At 42.3% G+C, this 15,964-nt stretch overlaps 1 protein-coding gene across 1 annotated transcript in view; it reads right to left on the bottom strand.

The window, feature by feature from the left end:
- Positions 1 to 4,529, bottom strand: part of ark2ca (arkadia (RNF111) C-terminal like ring finger ubiquitin ligase 2Ca) — a 33,007-nt gene extending 28,478 nt beyond the window's left edge. Inside the window, exon 1 of the mRNA XM_060828908.1 lies at positions 4,469 to 4,529. Within this exon, the coding sequence (XP_060684891.1) occupies positions 4,469 to 4,529 (61 nt within the window). The remainder of the gene's footprint in view (positions 1 to 4,468) is intronic.
- Positions 4,530 to 15,964: the final 11,435 nt, after the last annotated feature.

The following is a 15,964-nucleotide window of genomic DNA, read 5'->3' as shown; positions in this document are numbered from 1 at the left end:
ACAAGTTTGATTATTGTAAAAACCCTTCTAGTTTACTAATGACCTTTAGTAAAGTTATTCAGCTTAAGGGATGGGTAATAAATGTGAGAAAGCCAGTGACATTCACTTTCCATGTATAAAATTCTTTGTAAGGCATTTCACCCAGACATGGATATAATATTCTAGTTCAGGTCATACTGGTACTTTATATAAGTTTCAACAGAACCTCTTTATTCTATGCTCCTTAATAAAGATGAGGGGTTGAATCTTAAGTTATTTTGCCTGTCAGTTTTGCCTAATTTCGTTGAGGATTTCTCTCTGCAAGGTCTAGCCAATTTTCAACATTCATGAGTAGCAAATGTACATGGGTTGGAGATGTGCCACGAGTGTTCTTAGAGACTGGAACATAGCAGGTGCCAATGTCTGTGGACACGGGGAGCATGTGGCACGTGCCCATGGACCATGCCCTGAGAGGCTGATGTCTGGTGTCCACCATGAAGGGTCTTTGGAGCAAACTTTGAGCTGAAGTTGCCAGGTTCCTGCTCTGGTTTCCAGACTGATCATTCCCAACATGAAACTGCAACAGAAAACTGCACATTAATGGCACAGGATCTGCAGTTATTAAGATCACTAACTACCAATGACCTCAACTTAACAGGCAACTCAACGCTGCCTCGGAATCTTGCCTTGTCACCCAGAACTTAGTTAAACGATGCAGCAAGCTGATCCTAACATCAAGATAGGTTCCATAGACTTCTCATGCAATTTCCCTACAATTCTGGCATAGCCCATGTCGTTCAGACCTCAACAATATTCCACCCTAGGATATTGCATACTTTATTAAATACACTTTCAACCTATCTGTCACCTTCAATGACATATACTGACCAGGTTCCTCTGTTCTTGTACACTCTGGAATTGTGCGCTCTTTATTATACCCAGATAATAAGATATTGATAGGGCAAAGAGTGTCCGAGGATTCAGCAATGTGTGACGAGGTATTGAAGACTTTCTGTGTGAACCAGAAGAAAGCAAAGACTCATTTGTGAATGGCTTATACCAACCATGGATTCTTGAGGAAGAGCTAATCCAAGACTGGATAACATTGTGTGAAGAGGCAAGGGGTGCTGTGAGGGTGCTTTCAGACCTCCTGCAGTCAAAATCATTGCAGCTCGCTAGGCAGTGGGTGCTGCAAAAATAGACCAAGCTCCTCATTAGAGGGGAATGAGAATTTGCAACCAACAGTCGGTGGTTGGTACAGCTGCCCAATTGCAGAGATTTCAATACACCAACTGACACTGGTAGAAGAGAGCACTGTCACCATCAATACCTACTCTTCCAGAAGAGGCACTAAAGAATGTCTCATTACCAATACATTGAAGTTATTAATTGTGTTTAGGGGACCGTGCTGCAGCGGGAATTGGAAAGGCATTGCATAATTTGAAGGGTAAGGCTTCTCCAATAAGAACTCGGAAGGTACCTGAAACAAACAGGCAAAGAGCCCGAGAGAAGTTTGGCAGCAACCAAGTGGAAACTGGGGGGCAGTCTCCCTCCAACTCACTTCGGGGAAGAACATTGATGGGGTTACTTAAGAGACCGGTCCTCAGTCAAATATAGACTGCCTATCCAACATCGGGAAGATAAGAGTCAATGATGCTCACAGAAAGTAGGAAAAGGGTAGGTCCACTCAAAGACAAAAGAGAGAATTTATTGTAGAGGCAGAGGAAGTGGATGAAGTCCTTAATGAATACTTCACATTGGTATTCACTAGAGTGAATGGTAAGGATTATGGTAAGATTAGGGAGGAGTATGTTGAGATTCTAGGGCCTGTCGATATTAAGAAGGAGCTGATGTTGTTTGACTTGAAAAACATTAAGGCCAGGGCCTGATGGGATCTATTCCACAATACTCAGAGAGGCAAGGGTGGGAATTGCTGGGCTTTGCCAAAAATATTTGTATCCTCTTTGGCCACAGGTGAAGACTTAAAAGAATGTCCCTTTGTTCAAGAAGGGCAACAAGAATAATCCAGCTCATCAGACTTATACCAGTGTTAAGGAAATAATTGGAGAAGATTGTTAGGAACAGAATTTACTTGCATTTGGAAAGGAATAGACTTATTAGGGACAATCAGCATGGCTTTATGTAGGAAGGTCTTATCTCACAAATTTAACTGAGACTTTTGAGGAAGTGACAAAGATAATTGAAAAGCCGAGGGCAGTGGATGCTATCTACATTGATTTTACTACAATATTCGACAAGGTCCCTCATGGTAGGCTAGCCCAGAAGCTCAAGTCACACGGAATCCATGGTGAGGTAGACAAAAGTCTTCTTGGTCATAGAAGACAGAGGTTAGTTGTGGAGGAGTGTTTCTTTGGTTGGAGGATTTGTGACCAGTGGAAATCTGCAAGGATCAATGCTGGGACCTTTGCTGTTTATAATATATATAAATGGATGAAAATGTAAATGGTCTGATTAGTAAGTTTGCAAATGACATGAAAATTGGAGGAGTTGTAAATAGTGAGTAAGGTTATCAAAGGATATAGAAAGCTTGGAAAGTCAGGTAGAGGAATGGCAGATGGAGTTTGATCTGGAGAAATGTGAGGTGATGCATTTTCATGAAGTTCAAATTTAAGAGAAAAGTATACAGTAAATGGCTGGATCCTTAGGAGCATTGATGTACAAAGGGACCTTGAGGTCCAAGTCCATAGCTCCCTGAAAATGGACAAGGTGGTAAAAAAAGCATATGGCATGCTTGCCTTCATTGGTCAGAGCATTGAGTATAAAAGTTGGCAATTCATATTACAACTGAATAAAATCTTAGTTAGGCCATACCTGGAGTATTGTGTGCAGTTCTGGTCACCAATTTATATGAAGTATGTGGAGGCCTTGGAGAGGGTGCAAAAGAGGTTTACCAGCATGCTTACCTGGATTGGAATATATTCACTATAAATAGTAAAATGAAAGCAGCTATCAATAGGCGCACACCAGAATTGCAAAGTGGGTAATGCATAGAAGGTCTTACTGTAAGATAGTAATGCAGGGATTCTGGTTAGCTCTGTGGCAGTCTCTGAGCATATTCACAACACCTCACTTGGCTGCTGTTCAGAGATTCCCTGTGTTGGGAACGGCACTGCAAGTGGCCATTGGGACATTATTTGTATTTTAATTTCACTCATTAAGAATCTCCACCATCAGCCCCAAACAGGGCCTCATTTCAGATAATGAAAGACCTGCCTAGAATAACATTGCAAAACCCTCCAAAACAAAACAAAGTGAAAAGAACATCCCCGTGTGGGTGATCACAGAAGACAGGAATCCCATTGAACAAAAGGAAATGGAAAGATGAGACTGAGAGTGAAATGAAGGCAGCTCCTCCTGGCTGTTCACAAAGTAAATCCCCCATGTGGTGTCAGCTGTGCACTTAAGAAAGTTCTCTTGTTCAATCTCAACATTATGTCCCTCAGGGCCAGAGTTAAAGTGATGGGACTCAGTGCTCCTGGCCAGAAGTGAAGAAAAGTCAGCCCTGGGTTACAACCATGACTATCAAGGACAGGCTGGGCTTTGAGTATTTCAGTAGCCTGAGAGCACTCAATAACAAGATTTACAATTAGTAGGCACCAGCATTGGGGAGGACCCTGGAATTGAACCTCAGCTTCCATCAGCTCCTTCAGAAAATGAGAGGGGGAGGAAATAAAAGTCAAAAGCGATTATATTGTCACAAGCTCTCAACCATTAAGAGAGAAGATGGTTTCATCATAGGTTAAAGAGGTCCCTGTTAGACGTGGAATTACAAATCATTGTCAGATAAAGTGGTCTCAATCAGTACAGGAATCAAAACAATTATTTATTCTTCTTCCTTAAGTGCCAAAAGTGAAAAACAATGGAAAAGGGTAACAAAGAAGATAGTATCAGATCCATATTGATCCATGAGCACAGCCGGAACGTGTGCTGTAATATGTGCTTGACAATGGGGAGAAAGCAGGTACTTCTCAGTATAGACAGCAGAGCACAAAGGCAGCCAAAAACCTACAATACCACACTTCACACAGCAGCACATATATGCAGTACATACATACATACATACATGTGTGTGTTTATATATATATGAATCAGAGTTAACAGAAAAGTGTGCGATTAACTCTATTACGTTATTGAAAAATAAATGAGTTGTACTAATACTATATTTCTGAGAGGAAATGAAAGAGGCAGGTTAATAAAGCACCGTTCCTACAAGACTGATCTTCATGTATTACACAAGGTTGCTTGCTTACATTAACAAATACCAAGAATGCAACGAAATGTATAAATCAGTATTTGTCTATAAATTCAAACACAAAGAAAATCTAATCTGTCTTGCAGAATTAACAAGGCTACATATTACTCACAACGTAGTCGATATAATTAGCAAAAGTGGAAATAATATCAGTTGTCACATAAAAAAGCGGAATGAGGGTTATTTTTGATCATTTCTTTCCCCTGAAGGTAGTACCTCTGTTGTTCACAGATCCAAAAACTGGAAGAACAAGATATCCGACATGTACTAGCACCATCCTGGAGCCTTTGTTGCTGACGGCCGCTGAGACAGATGGCCCATGGAGCTGCTGCCCTCCAATCCCCTATATACATTCAAATGTGGAGCTGTGCCTGCAGCTGCCTCTCATACAAAGAACAGCAGGGCAATCATGAACACTCATTATCCAGAGACTTTATATCCTGTGGCACTCCAGCCAGCCAATCGGGGTTACTGACCCTATTGTACATGACCCCCACCTCCCCCCCAGTGTAGCTCTCCCTGTACTCCCCTCCCCTCCCCTCCCCACACACACACATACACACAGTCTCCCACTCTTTCTCTTCTATAGTACATTTGTGTCAGTATTAATATATATGTGTACATGAGTTTGAGAGAATTTGGCTGCATGGGTATGACAAGCAATTTCATGTTTCAGAACTGTTGATGGTACAGGTTGGCTACAAAATACAGTTTCTTTTCAGAGATGCTTTCAAATGAATGACCTTTGTCAGCAACTTTGTCAGACTAAGGGGTGACTTGATTGGAGGCTATAAGATGCTGAATGGCTTTCATAGCATCTTATGGTTGGCTTAGTGGTTATCACAGCTCTTGGCACCCAGGTTCAATTCCAGTCTTGGATGACTGTCTGTGTGGAGTTTTTACGTTCTCCCCATGACTGCATGAGTTTCTTTGCCCAGTCCAAGGATGTGCAGGTTCGGTGAATTGGAGCCTCTGGGTGTGATGCTCTTCGGAGGGTTGGTGCTGAATGGCCTCTTTCCATGCTGTAGGGATTCATGAATCTGGAAGTAGAGGCAGCGTTTTAAAACAAAGTGTTTCTTTTTTAGGAAAATGTTACGGAGAACCTTTGGAGGGTTGTGTGACTCTGTCTTAGAGATGGCAGAGGTGGGGTAATTGAATCTTTTAAAGACCGGTGAATAGATTCATGTTAGGCAGAGAAATCAGAGGTTAACAGGAGTCGATTAGAATGTGGAAGTTGAAACACAACAGAACCACCATGATCTTACTGAATAATGGAGCAGGCTTGAGTGGCCAAATGGTCTATTCCTATTTAAAACCTTAAAGAACTGCGGATGCTGGAAATTATGAGGAGAGATTATTCAATTGGTAACTTTTTCACGCAGCAGGCGGTGTGTGTGTGGATCGAGCTGTCAGAGGAAGTAGCGGAGGCTAGTACAATTACAATATTTAAAAGGTATCTGGTTAGGTATATGAATAGGAAGGACTTAGAGGGATATGGGCCAAGTGCTGGCAAATGGGACTAGGTCAGATTGATCAACATAGGCAAGTTAGACCAAAGGGTCTGTTTCCGTGTTGTATGACTCTGTGACTCTATGACTCTCAATTATGTCTGTTTTCTCTAAGAATTTAGAAGGTTAAAAGGTGATCTGATCAAAGTCTGCAAGATATTAACAGGAAAAGACAGGGTAGATAAAGAAAAACTATTTCCACTGGTTGGAGATTCTAAAACTAGGGGCATAGTTTGAGAATTAGGGTCTGAACTGACAGATGTTAGGAAGCACTTTTACACACAAAGAGTGTTAGATGTTTGGAACTCCCTTCCACAATTGACTGTGGATTCTGGATCCATTGTTAGTTTTAAGTCTGAGCAACAGTATTATGGAATATGGACCAAAGGCAGGTATTGTGTTTCGGCTTCAGATCAGCCACAATCTCTTTGAATGGCAGGACAGCCTTCAGGGGCTGAATGGCCTGCTCCTGTTTCTATGTTCCTACATTTCCTATGAAACCTGCCATTCTCATCCAGTCTGGTCTGATGACCACGTGACACCAGATCCGCACCACTGTGCTTGATTCTTAAATGCCCTTTGAAATGATGTCGCCATTCAGTTCAAGGGCAATTGAGAAAGGCAGTCTTGTCAGTGACACCCACATCTCGCGAAAGAATTAAAAAGATTCCTGAAGATTTCAACTTGCTCTTGAGGATCTAGCTCCATTCAGTCAAGCTTTTATTTTGCTGTTTCTCATCAAAACTGTGCCAATCACAGTTAACATCATCATTGCTCTGAGTCACAGAGCCTGAATATCATGTAAGTAAAATAAATCAAAAAGAAACAGTTATCTCCCTGTCCCTCCAGTAGCCTGCCCTTCTGGTTCTTTGCTGAAACTGCATGTACTAATCTCTCTACACTTTTTCCCATCTTTGTCATTTCTAGTTCGTATAAGAGGAAATTGACAAAATTGTTCATTTTTCACCATGACCCTTCCTGGTAATCATCTTGGTAAAGAAACTGTCTCCAACAACAACATATTGCATTTATGCAGCACCTTTAATTTAGTAAGATGTTTCAAGGCCTTTTACAGAAGGCTTATAAAATACATCACACCACATGAAGAGATATGAGGCCAGCTGACCAAAAGCTTAGTTAAAGTGTAAGCTCTAAGCGGAAGAAATTGAGGTAGACAGGCAGAAATGTGTAAAGAATTGATCTAGAGCTTGATCCTAGACAAATGAAGGCACAGCCTCCAGTGGTAGTGTACTTAATATCCAAGTTACACAAGACCAAAGTAGTGCAGCTATCCCAGAAGGCTGTGGGGCTGGAGGAGATAGGGAGCAACAAGGTCATTGAGGGAATTTGAAAACAAAGGTGAGAATTTTAAAATCAAGTTGTTACCTGTAAAATTGTGGCTCAGAGAGCACATTACAGAGAAACAGGATTTTGTGCGAGTTAAGATATGGGCAGCAATGCATTGGATCACCACAGGTTTACAGGCAGAGGGACTTACAGGGAAGGACTGCAATAGTCAACATGGTGGCTCAGTGGTTAGTATGCTGCCTCACAGCGCCAGGGACCCAGGTTCAATTCCAGCCTCGGGCGACTGTCTGTGTGGAATTTGCACATTCTCCCCGTGTCTGTGTGGGTTTCCTCCAGGTGCTCTGGTTTCCTCCCACAGTCCAAAGATGTGTAGGTCAGGTGAATTGGTCATGCTAAGTTGCCCATAGAGTTAGGTGCATTAGTTAGAGAGAATGAGTCTGGGTGGGTTACTCTTCGGAGGATCGGTGTGGACTAGTTGGGCCAAAGGGCCTGTTTCCACACTGTAGGGAATCTAATCTAATCTAATCTAAATCCAAAGACATCAAAGGCATGAACGAGGACTCTGGTAGCTGATGAGCCAAAGCAGCAACAAAGTCAGGGCATGGAAAGTAGTGGACTTGCTGATGGCATGAGTAAGAGGTCGAAGGCTTATCTAGGGGTTGATTGCAGCAAAACATTGTGAACAGTTTACTCTCAGACTGTTGCCAGGGAGAGGAATGGAACCAGGAGCTATTGGTTGGAGCTTGGACAGGGGTTCAAAACTATTGAGTCAAGCTTGAGTAGTGCTGGAAAAGCACAACAGGTCAGGCAGCATCCAAGGAGCAGGAAAATCAACATTTTGGCCAAAAGCCCTTCATCAGCCCTCCAAAACTATTGACTTCAATACTCTCAGTATTTAACTGGAAGATGTTGCTGTTCACTCAGTGCTGAGGTTCAGGGCAGCAGTCTGGTAAGTGAGCAATAGGGGAACAAATCAGGAGAACTCTGGTGGACAGCAGAGTCCCGTATATCCATTCTATTTGACCAGTCTAACCTTTTATCCCTACTGTCCCTGCTGCTTGAACATCAACTGAAGAAGACATTGCATTGGTATCTCAATACACCTCAGAGTTTTTAACAGCCAAGTTATTGTTTGAGGTTGTGGTCATTATCAGGAATATGGGAACAGGAGTAGGTTATTCAGTCCAACGAATCTAGCCCACCATGCAATATGATCATTACTGATTTTTAATTTATTATTGTCACATGTACCGGGTATAGTGAAAAATGTTGTTTTGCATGCATTACAGGCAGATCATACCATACAAAGATAATAGGGTGATAGAACAGAGCATGGAATACCAAGTTACAGCTGCAAAGAAGGTGCACTAAAAGCAAGATGAAAATTAGATTTAAAATTTGAGAGGTCCATTCAGAAGTCAAATAGCAGCAATGAAGAAGCTGATCTTGAACCTGTTGGTACGCCTGTTTAAGCTTTTGTATATTCTGCCAATGGAAGAGATTGGAAGAGATTAAACCCAGGGTGGGGAGGGGTCTTTGATGATGTTGACTGCCTTTCCGAGGCAACGAGAAGTGTAGATGGAGTCAATGGATGGAAGGCCGGTTTGTGTGAAGGTCTGGGCTGTGTTCATAACTCTCTGTAGTTTCTTATATCTCTGTAGTGTCTCTGTATTAAGCCACAATGCAACCAGAATAGAATGCTTTCTATGGTGCACCTATAAAAGTTGGTGAGAGACTTTATGGGTGTCAAATTTCCTTAGCCTCCTGAGGAAGAGATTGTTGTGCCTTCTTGACCATTGCATCAACGTGGGTGGTCCAGGACAGATTAATGGTGATTGTTGCTCCTAGAAACTTGACCATCTCAATCTTCTCCACCTCCACTCCATTGATGGAGATAGGGTCATGTCCTCCATTTTTCTTTCTGAAGTCAATGACCAGCCCTTTCATTTTGCTGATGTTGAGGGAGAAATTATTTTCGTTGCACCACACCACCAAGTACTCTCTCGTTTTCTTTTATTCTGTTCTTCACTAATTGTGCTCTGTGGGTCAGGAAGTCAAGGATCCAGTTATAGAGGGCAGTGCAGAGGCCTGGGTCTTAGAGTTTAGAGACTGAACACTTCAACACCTTTAAACCTCCTAAACTACAAGACCCTGCATACCACTGGTCATCAGAAATTTTTCAATCTCTATTTTAACTTGGACTTTTCAAGTATTTTACAATATCCAACAACCCACAGATATCCAAAGATTCATCTCCCTCTGAGTATAAATATTTCTCCCATTTCAATCCTAAATAGTCCCTTATTTTAAAATGATGTCCCTGGTTCTAAACTCTCCAAACGGGAGGGGAAATATTTTACGTGCATCTATCCTGATTTCATCTCCACCATAACCCTTCACCTCCTTCTCTACCCAAAATCTCTCTAACTTTGTCTAGAATAAATAAAGCCTCCACTCCATTCTGGAGAATAACATTCCACAAGACCCTTCTCATTTTTTGATCTGTCTCCAACTTCCCTCACCTCCTTTTATCTGAAGGTACTGACAAAAGGGAGGCAGGTTGTTGGGCAGTGATTATACCCTGTTACAATAATTATGTATCATTCTCGGCTGTGAAGAAAGGCTATTTGTTAAATATGGACTTTGACTATTAGTTACATAGCTTCAAGTACATCAGCATGATATGGTATATGTGTTTGCAACAAGTGGCCTGATTTTTTTCGCACAGATGGGAAGGCTCGCCATCGAAGTGAAAATGGCGACGAAGGCTCATGTTCAGAGGCTCTTCTTTGTGCTAGTAGGGTGACCAAAATATGGTTTGTACAATTTGAACTGGTAGGAAAAGGCCCAAAGGCAGTTTGCATTCATTGGAAAGACAAGGTATGCTTTTAGATATGGCCCTGAAACACCTTTGCGGGAGGTCTGATCCTCCTTCGGAGAGCTATGATGCCATTTGGGATTGTTTAAGACAAATATAAATTAGCATAAACAGTGCATAAACTCATTGGTATTGTCAGACTCCTGGGAATCGTAAGGAAAATGTCAAGAAATATACTAATGTAGTTGTCGAAATAACTGTCAAGAAAACTGTTAATCTGATAAGGAAATTTGATCTTTCTTCCGAACATTTGAAAATAAATGTTCATAGTCTTAACTCCATAATTGAACAGATTTAAATAGATATAAGCTTGAGGGTTCTCCTTCCAGGATATATGCTAGATGTCTGATTTCATAACCTTTCATTATCACAGTGGTGTGCCTGTTAGTTTGATTTATAGCTCCAAGTGGTTAGAAACTTTGAAGTGGGACTATGAAATTGACTTCTTTCTTTTGTAGGGAATTACAAGTTAAATATAATGAGTTTATTTCCATCAATGAGATTTTTTAAAAAACTGCGAATTTATCAAGATACTTTAGTACTTTATTTAATCTCAACATCAGTCCTGAAGTCTACCCATGGTGGATACTGGATGTGTTGGCATGGTAGATGCAAGCAGAAAGGGTGAAGTCCATGGTTTAGCTTTAATTGGCTCTAAATTGGCATAGAGCATTAAATGGCCTTGGGGTGGGCATTAGTTGACATAGAGTGTCTGAAAGCTTTGGGTGGGTGGCTATTGAAAATGAAGTAACATGGATTAGGGTGGGCAGTGCATGGGTTAGATGCGTTCGAGGGATGAAGGCTGGTTGGCTGTTTTTAATTTTAAATATTTTCTCATTTCTTGCTAATGGATGCTGCCTGACCCATGCTGTGCCTTTCTTAGTGGCATGCTTTATCAACCTCGATTCCAACAGACATCGTGAGTCCCAGTGAAACTCCCTCTAAACTGTGCCTTTGCCCCCGTTGTCCTGGCCTGTCAGTGGGACACGACATATCCGAGAATGAAGATGGTGGTGTCTGGGACATTGACTTGAGGTATGATTCCTTGAGTATGATTATGTCAGGCTGTTCCTTGACTAGTCTGTGAGACAGCCCTCCCAGGTTTGGCATGAACCCCCAGACGTTAGTAGAGTGAAATTTGCAGATTTGTTAGAGCTGTTTCTGCTGTTGTCTTTTGGTACTAATTCAATGCCAGAATTTGGCATTTGGTTTTGTTTCTACTCTCCAGAGGAGCTAAGAGTGACATCAAGGCTGCATTTGACTAAGTGTGACATTTGTGAGCCCTCGAGAAATTAGAGTCAATGTGAATTTGGGGACAATTTGCCACAGTAATGGCAGGTCTGTCAAAGCCCCTGAAAGTTTGCTGTATACCTGGTGTATTGTGTGCAGTTTTGTTCCCCTTACCCAAGGAGGAATATAGGAGTATGGCAGTGGTTCACCAGCTCAATCTATGGGAAGGTGAATTTATCAAGATACTTTAGTACTTTATTTAATCTCAACATCAGTCCTGAAGTCTACCCATGGTGGATACTGGATGTGTTGGCATGGTAGATGCAAGCAGAAAGGGTGAAGTCCATGGTTTAGCTTTAATTGGCTCTAAATTGGCATAGAGCATTAAATGGCCTTGGGGTGGGCATTAGTTGACATAGAGTGTCTGAAAGCTTTGGGTGGGTGGCTATTGAAAATGAAGTAACATGGATTAGGGTGGGCAGTGCATGGGTTAGATGCGTTCGAGGGATGAAGGCTGGTTGGCTGTTTTTAATTTTAAATATTTTCTCATTTCTTCAACAAAGTGCGAATCACATAGTGCCCTGACCAGCTGTTGCAGACCCGGTCTAGCAGCTATGTCCTTTAGTTTGATCAGTAGTGTTGCTGCCAAGCCACTCCTGATGGTTGATATTGAAATCCCCCACCCAGAGTACATTCTGCTTCCAGCGTAGAGGAATAATGATTCATCAGCCGAGAGAGGACTGTGGTAATCAGCAAGAGGCTTTCTTGCTCATGTTTGACCTGATTCTGGTGACTGGCTCCCCACCAATATCTATTTCAAACCCACTGACTCCCACAACTACCTTGACTACAACTCCTCCCAAACCCCCTCCTATAAAATGAAGGGGATTGGAAGAGATTATACCCAGGATGGAGAGAGGTCTTTGATGATGTTGGCTGCCTTTCCGAGGCAACGAGAAGTGTAGATGGAGTCAATGGATGGAACGCCGGTTTGTGAGAAGGTCTGGGCTGTGTTCATAACTCTCTGTAGTTTCTTATATCTCTGTAGTGTCTCTGTATCAAGCCACGATGCAACCAGATATAATGCTTTCTATGGTGCACCTATAAAAGTGATCCCCTACTCCCAATTCTTCCACCTCTGCCGTATCTGCTGTCAGGATGAGCGATTCCACTCCAGGACATCCCAGATTGCCTCCTAGTCCCAGGACCCTAATTTTCCCTCCCTTGTGATCAACAGTGTCCTCAACTGCATCTCCTCCATTTCCCACACCTTGTCCCTCGAACCCCATCCCAACAAAAATAGAGTGCCCAGGTCCTCACATTCTACCCCACCAATTTCCAGTGTATCATCCTCTGCCACTTTCACCATCTTCAGTCAGATCCCAACATCAAAAATATATTTCGCTCCCTACCCTTACCTGCATTCTGTAGGTAGTGACCCCTCCGCAACTCCCTCATTAGGTCCACACTTCCTACCAACCCCATCTCCACACCTGGCACCTTCCCCTGCTTCCATAAGAGGTGCAAAACCTACGCCCACACCTCGCCCCTTACCTCCATCCATGGCCCCAAAGGATCATTCCAAATCCAGCAGAGATTTATTTGCATATCCTCAAACCTCATTTATTGCATCCATTGCTCTCAATGTGGTCTCCTCTACATTGGACAGAACGAGTACAAACCCATGGAACAGTTCAGGGAACATCTCTGGTCCATATGTACTATCCAACCCATCTTTGTGGTCAACTATTTCAACTCCCCCCTCCCACTCCCCACATGGCATGTCCACTCTAGACCTCCTCCACCACCTACACAAGGCCATCCACAAACAGGAGGAGGAATACCTCATCTTCTGCCTCGGAGCCTACAACCACACAACCTCAACATTGAATTCACCAGTTTCCAAATCTCCCCACCCCGCCCCATTCCAGATTCAACCCACTGACTTGGCTCCACCCTCCTGACCTCTCCTACTTGTCTTCTTTCCCACCTATCTGCTCCACCCTCCTCACCAACCTATCACCATCACCTCCTACCATTGCCCATTTATCACCATCCCACTCATCTTTTCCCTCGCCCCATCCCTACAGTTATTTCTCAGCCCCCTTCCCCCTACTCAGTCCTGATGAAGGGTCCTGCCCAAAACATCGACTCCCTTGCTAATGGATGCTGCCTGACCCATGCTGTGCCTTTCTTAGTGGCATGCTTTATCAACCTCGATTCCAACAGACATCGTGAGTCCCAGTGAAACTCCCTCTAAACTGTGCCTTTGCCCCCGTTGTCCTGGCCTGTCAGTGGGACACGACATATCCGAGAATGAAGATGGTGGTGTCTGGGACATTGACTTGAGGTATGATTCCTTGAGTATGATTATGTCAGGCTGTTCCTTGACTAGTCTGTGAGACAGCCCTCCCAGGTTTGGCATGAACCCCCAGACGTTAGTAGAGTGAAATTTGCAGATTTGTTAGAGCTGTTTCTGCTGTTGTCTTTTGGTACTAATTCAATGCCAGAATTTGGCATTTGGTTTTGTTTCTACTCTCCAGAGGAGCTAAGAGTGACATCAAGGCTGCATTTGACTAAGTGTGACATTTGTGAGCCCTCGAGAAATTAGAGTCAATGTGAATTTGGGGACAATTTGCCACAGTAATGGCAGGTCTGTCAAAGCCCCTGAAAGTTTGCTGTATACCTGGTGTATTGTGTGCAGTTTTGTTCCCCTTACCCAAGGAGGAATATAGGAGTATGGCAGTGGTTCACCAGATCAATCTATGGGAAGGTGAAATTGTTTTATGAGGAAAAATTGAGGAGACGGGGTCTTTATTCCCTAGAGTTTTGAAGAATAAGGGGTGACCTCATTGAAACTTATAAAATTCTTATGATGTACGACAGGGTGGATGTGAAAACGATGTGTTTCCTGTCTGGTGAATCTAAGATTAAGGGATAAAATCTCAGATTAAGGATTGAGTAATTAAATCAGAGATAATGAGAAATTGCTTCATTCAGAGGGTGTTGAATCTTTGGAAATCCATAGGACTGTGGAAATTCAAACATTGAGTGTGTTCAAGACATTAATCTCTAACCAATAAAGGCCCAATGACTTCTGTCATTCCTCAATATCACCTGGAAAGTCAAATTTTTCTGGCCAGGAACTGTACTGTTGTATCAATACCATGGTTACAAAAGCCGCACAGAGGTCAGATACTCTGCTCTTCTCCAGACCTCCTGTCACCTCTTTCCTATATTCCTCTGTTTACCCCACCCACATCACATTCAAGGCTGAAGGACAGCATGCAATTCCAGAAGCAGCTCACAAATCCAAGAAAGAAAATGAGGTCTGCTGCAATTGGATCGAGGCAAGCCAATGCTTTAATATTTGACAAAAACGTTTTAAAAAGTGCTTTAACAGAAATCAAACGAACAATGGTGTATGTGCCTTTGGAAAATTGGGCCAGATTAGGCCATTCAGCCCCTCCAGCCTTTTGCCCTCCCACAGGATACTGTAAAGTCAGTAAAGAGTGTTGCAATTTCTGAGAAAATAATGTATCTAATAGTGAAACCACTGTATGTTTTTGTAATGCCACACTTGGAGGTGAGTATACATACAATTGGGCACCACACACTTTTGAGGGTCAGGACTGTTCAACTGTGTGTCCAAGACTGAAAGAAATAACTTGGGTTTATATAGATCCTTTCACAACCTTAAGATGTTCCAAAGCACTTTGTAACTGACGAAGTTCATTTCAAATTGCTACGCAGTGATTCAATGTCAGGAATATTACTTATGACAGATGTTGGGAGTGCTGTAATAGAATCATAGTCATTTTGTACCGCACGGAAACTGACCCTTTGGTCCATCTTGTTCATGATAACCAGTTACCCTAAATAAATCAAGCCCCATTTGCTAGCATTTAACCCTTATTCTTCCAACCCTTCCCATTCATATATCCATCCAGATGCTTTTTAAGTGACATAATTGCCCGAAACATCGATTCTCCTGCTTCTCAGATGCTGCCTGACCTGCCGGGCATTTCCAGCACCACATTCTCGACTCTGATCGCCAGCATCTGCAGTACTCACTTTCACATAATTATACCCACCCCCCAACACTTCTTCTGGCAGCTCATTCCATACATGCACCACACTCTGCGTGAAACATTTGTCTCTTAGGTCCCTTTTAAATCTGTCCCGTCTCACCTTAAACCTATGTCTTCTAGTTTTGGACTCCCTACCTTGGGAAAAAGTCCTTGGCTATTCACTCTATCCATGCCCCTCATGGTTTTATAAAAAGTTGTCCTGCAGTGACTGGTCAGAAAGGAGACCTTGGAGGTTTGAACCAATATCAAACACATAGCTCTCAGTCCAATCAATCTTATGAGTATCTTTGTTTTCTTATCATATTCTGGCAGATCCTATCTTAATGTTTTTGAGAGCAGCCTGTTTATTTGGAATTGTATAGTTTTAATAGGAGTTTTGAGCAAGCTTTGTGGGAATTACCTTCATTCCCTTAATAGCTTCACTTTCCTGTAAAAGAAACATAATGATAAAATAGAAATACATAAAGGAATAGAAGAGGCTGAAAGGATATGAAAGAAAGACATAAAATGTTATTATCTTTTGATCATTCGCTGAAGTCATTTAATGGACTCAACTTGTAAATTTTAATCATGTTTTTGTTTTGAATGAACTACTCAGGGCAAATTTTTCCTAAAAGAAAATCACACCTACATTTAGTCCAATGATGAAATTATCAAGGGGCTTTTCTACAATTTGTTATTGGCTGGGTCATTAAAA

Source organism: Hemiscyllium ocellatum, chromosome 1 (genome assembly GCF_020745735.1).
Source record: "Hemiscyllium ocellatum isolate sHemOce1 chromosome 1, sHemOce1.pat.X.cur, whole genome shotgun sequence".
Taxonomy (NCBI): domain Eukaryota; kingdom Metazoa; phylum Chordata; class Chondrichthyes; order Orectolobiformes; family Hemiscylliidae; genus Hemiscyllium; species Hemiscyllium ocellatum.
This window is presented reverse-complemented; position numbering and strand designations above follow the sequence as displayed.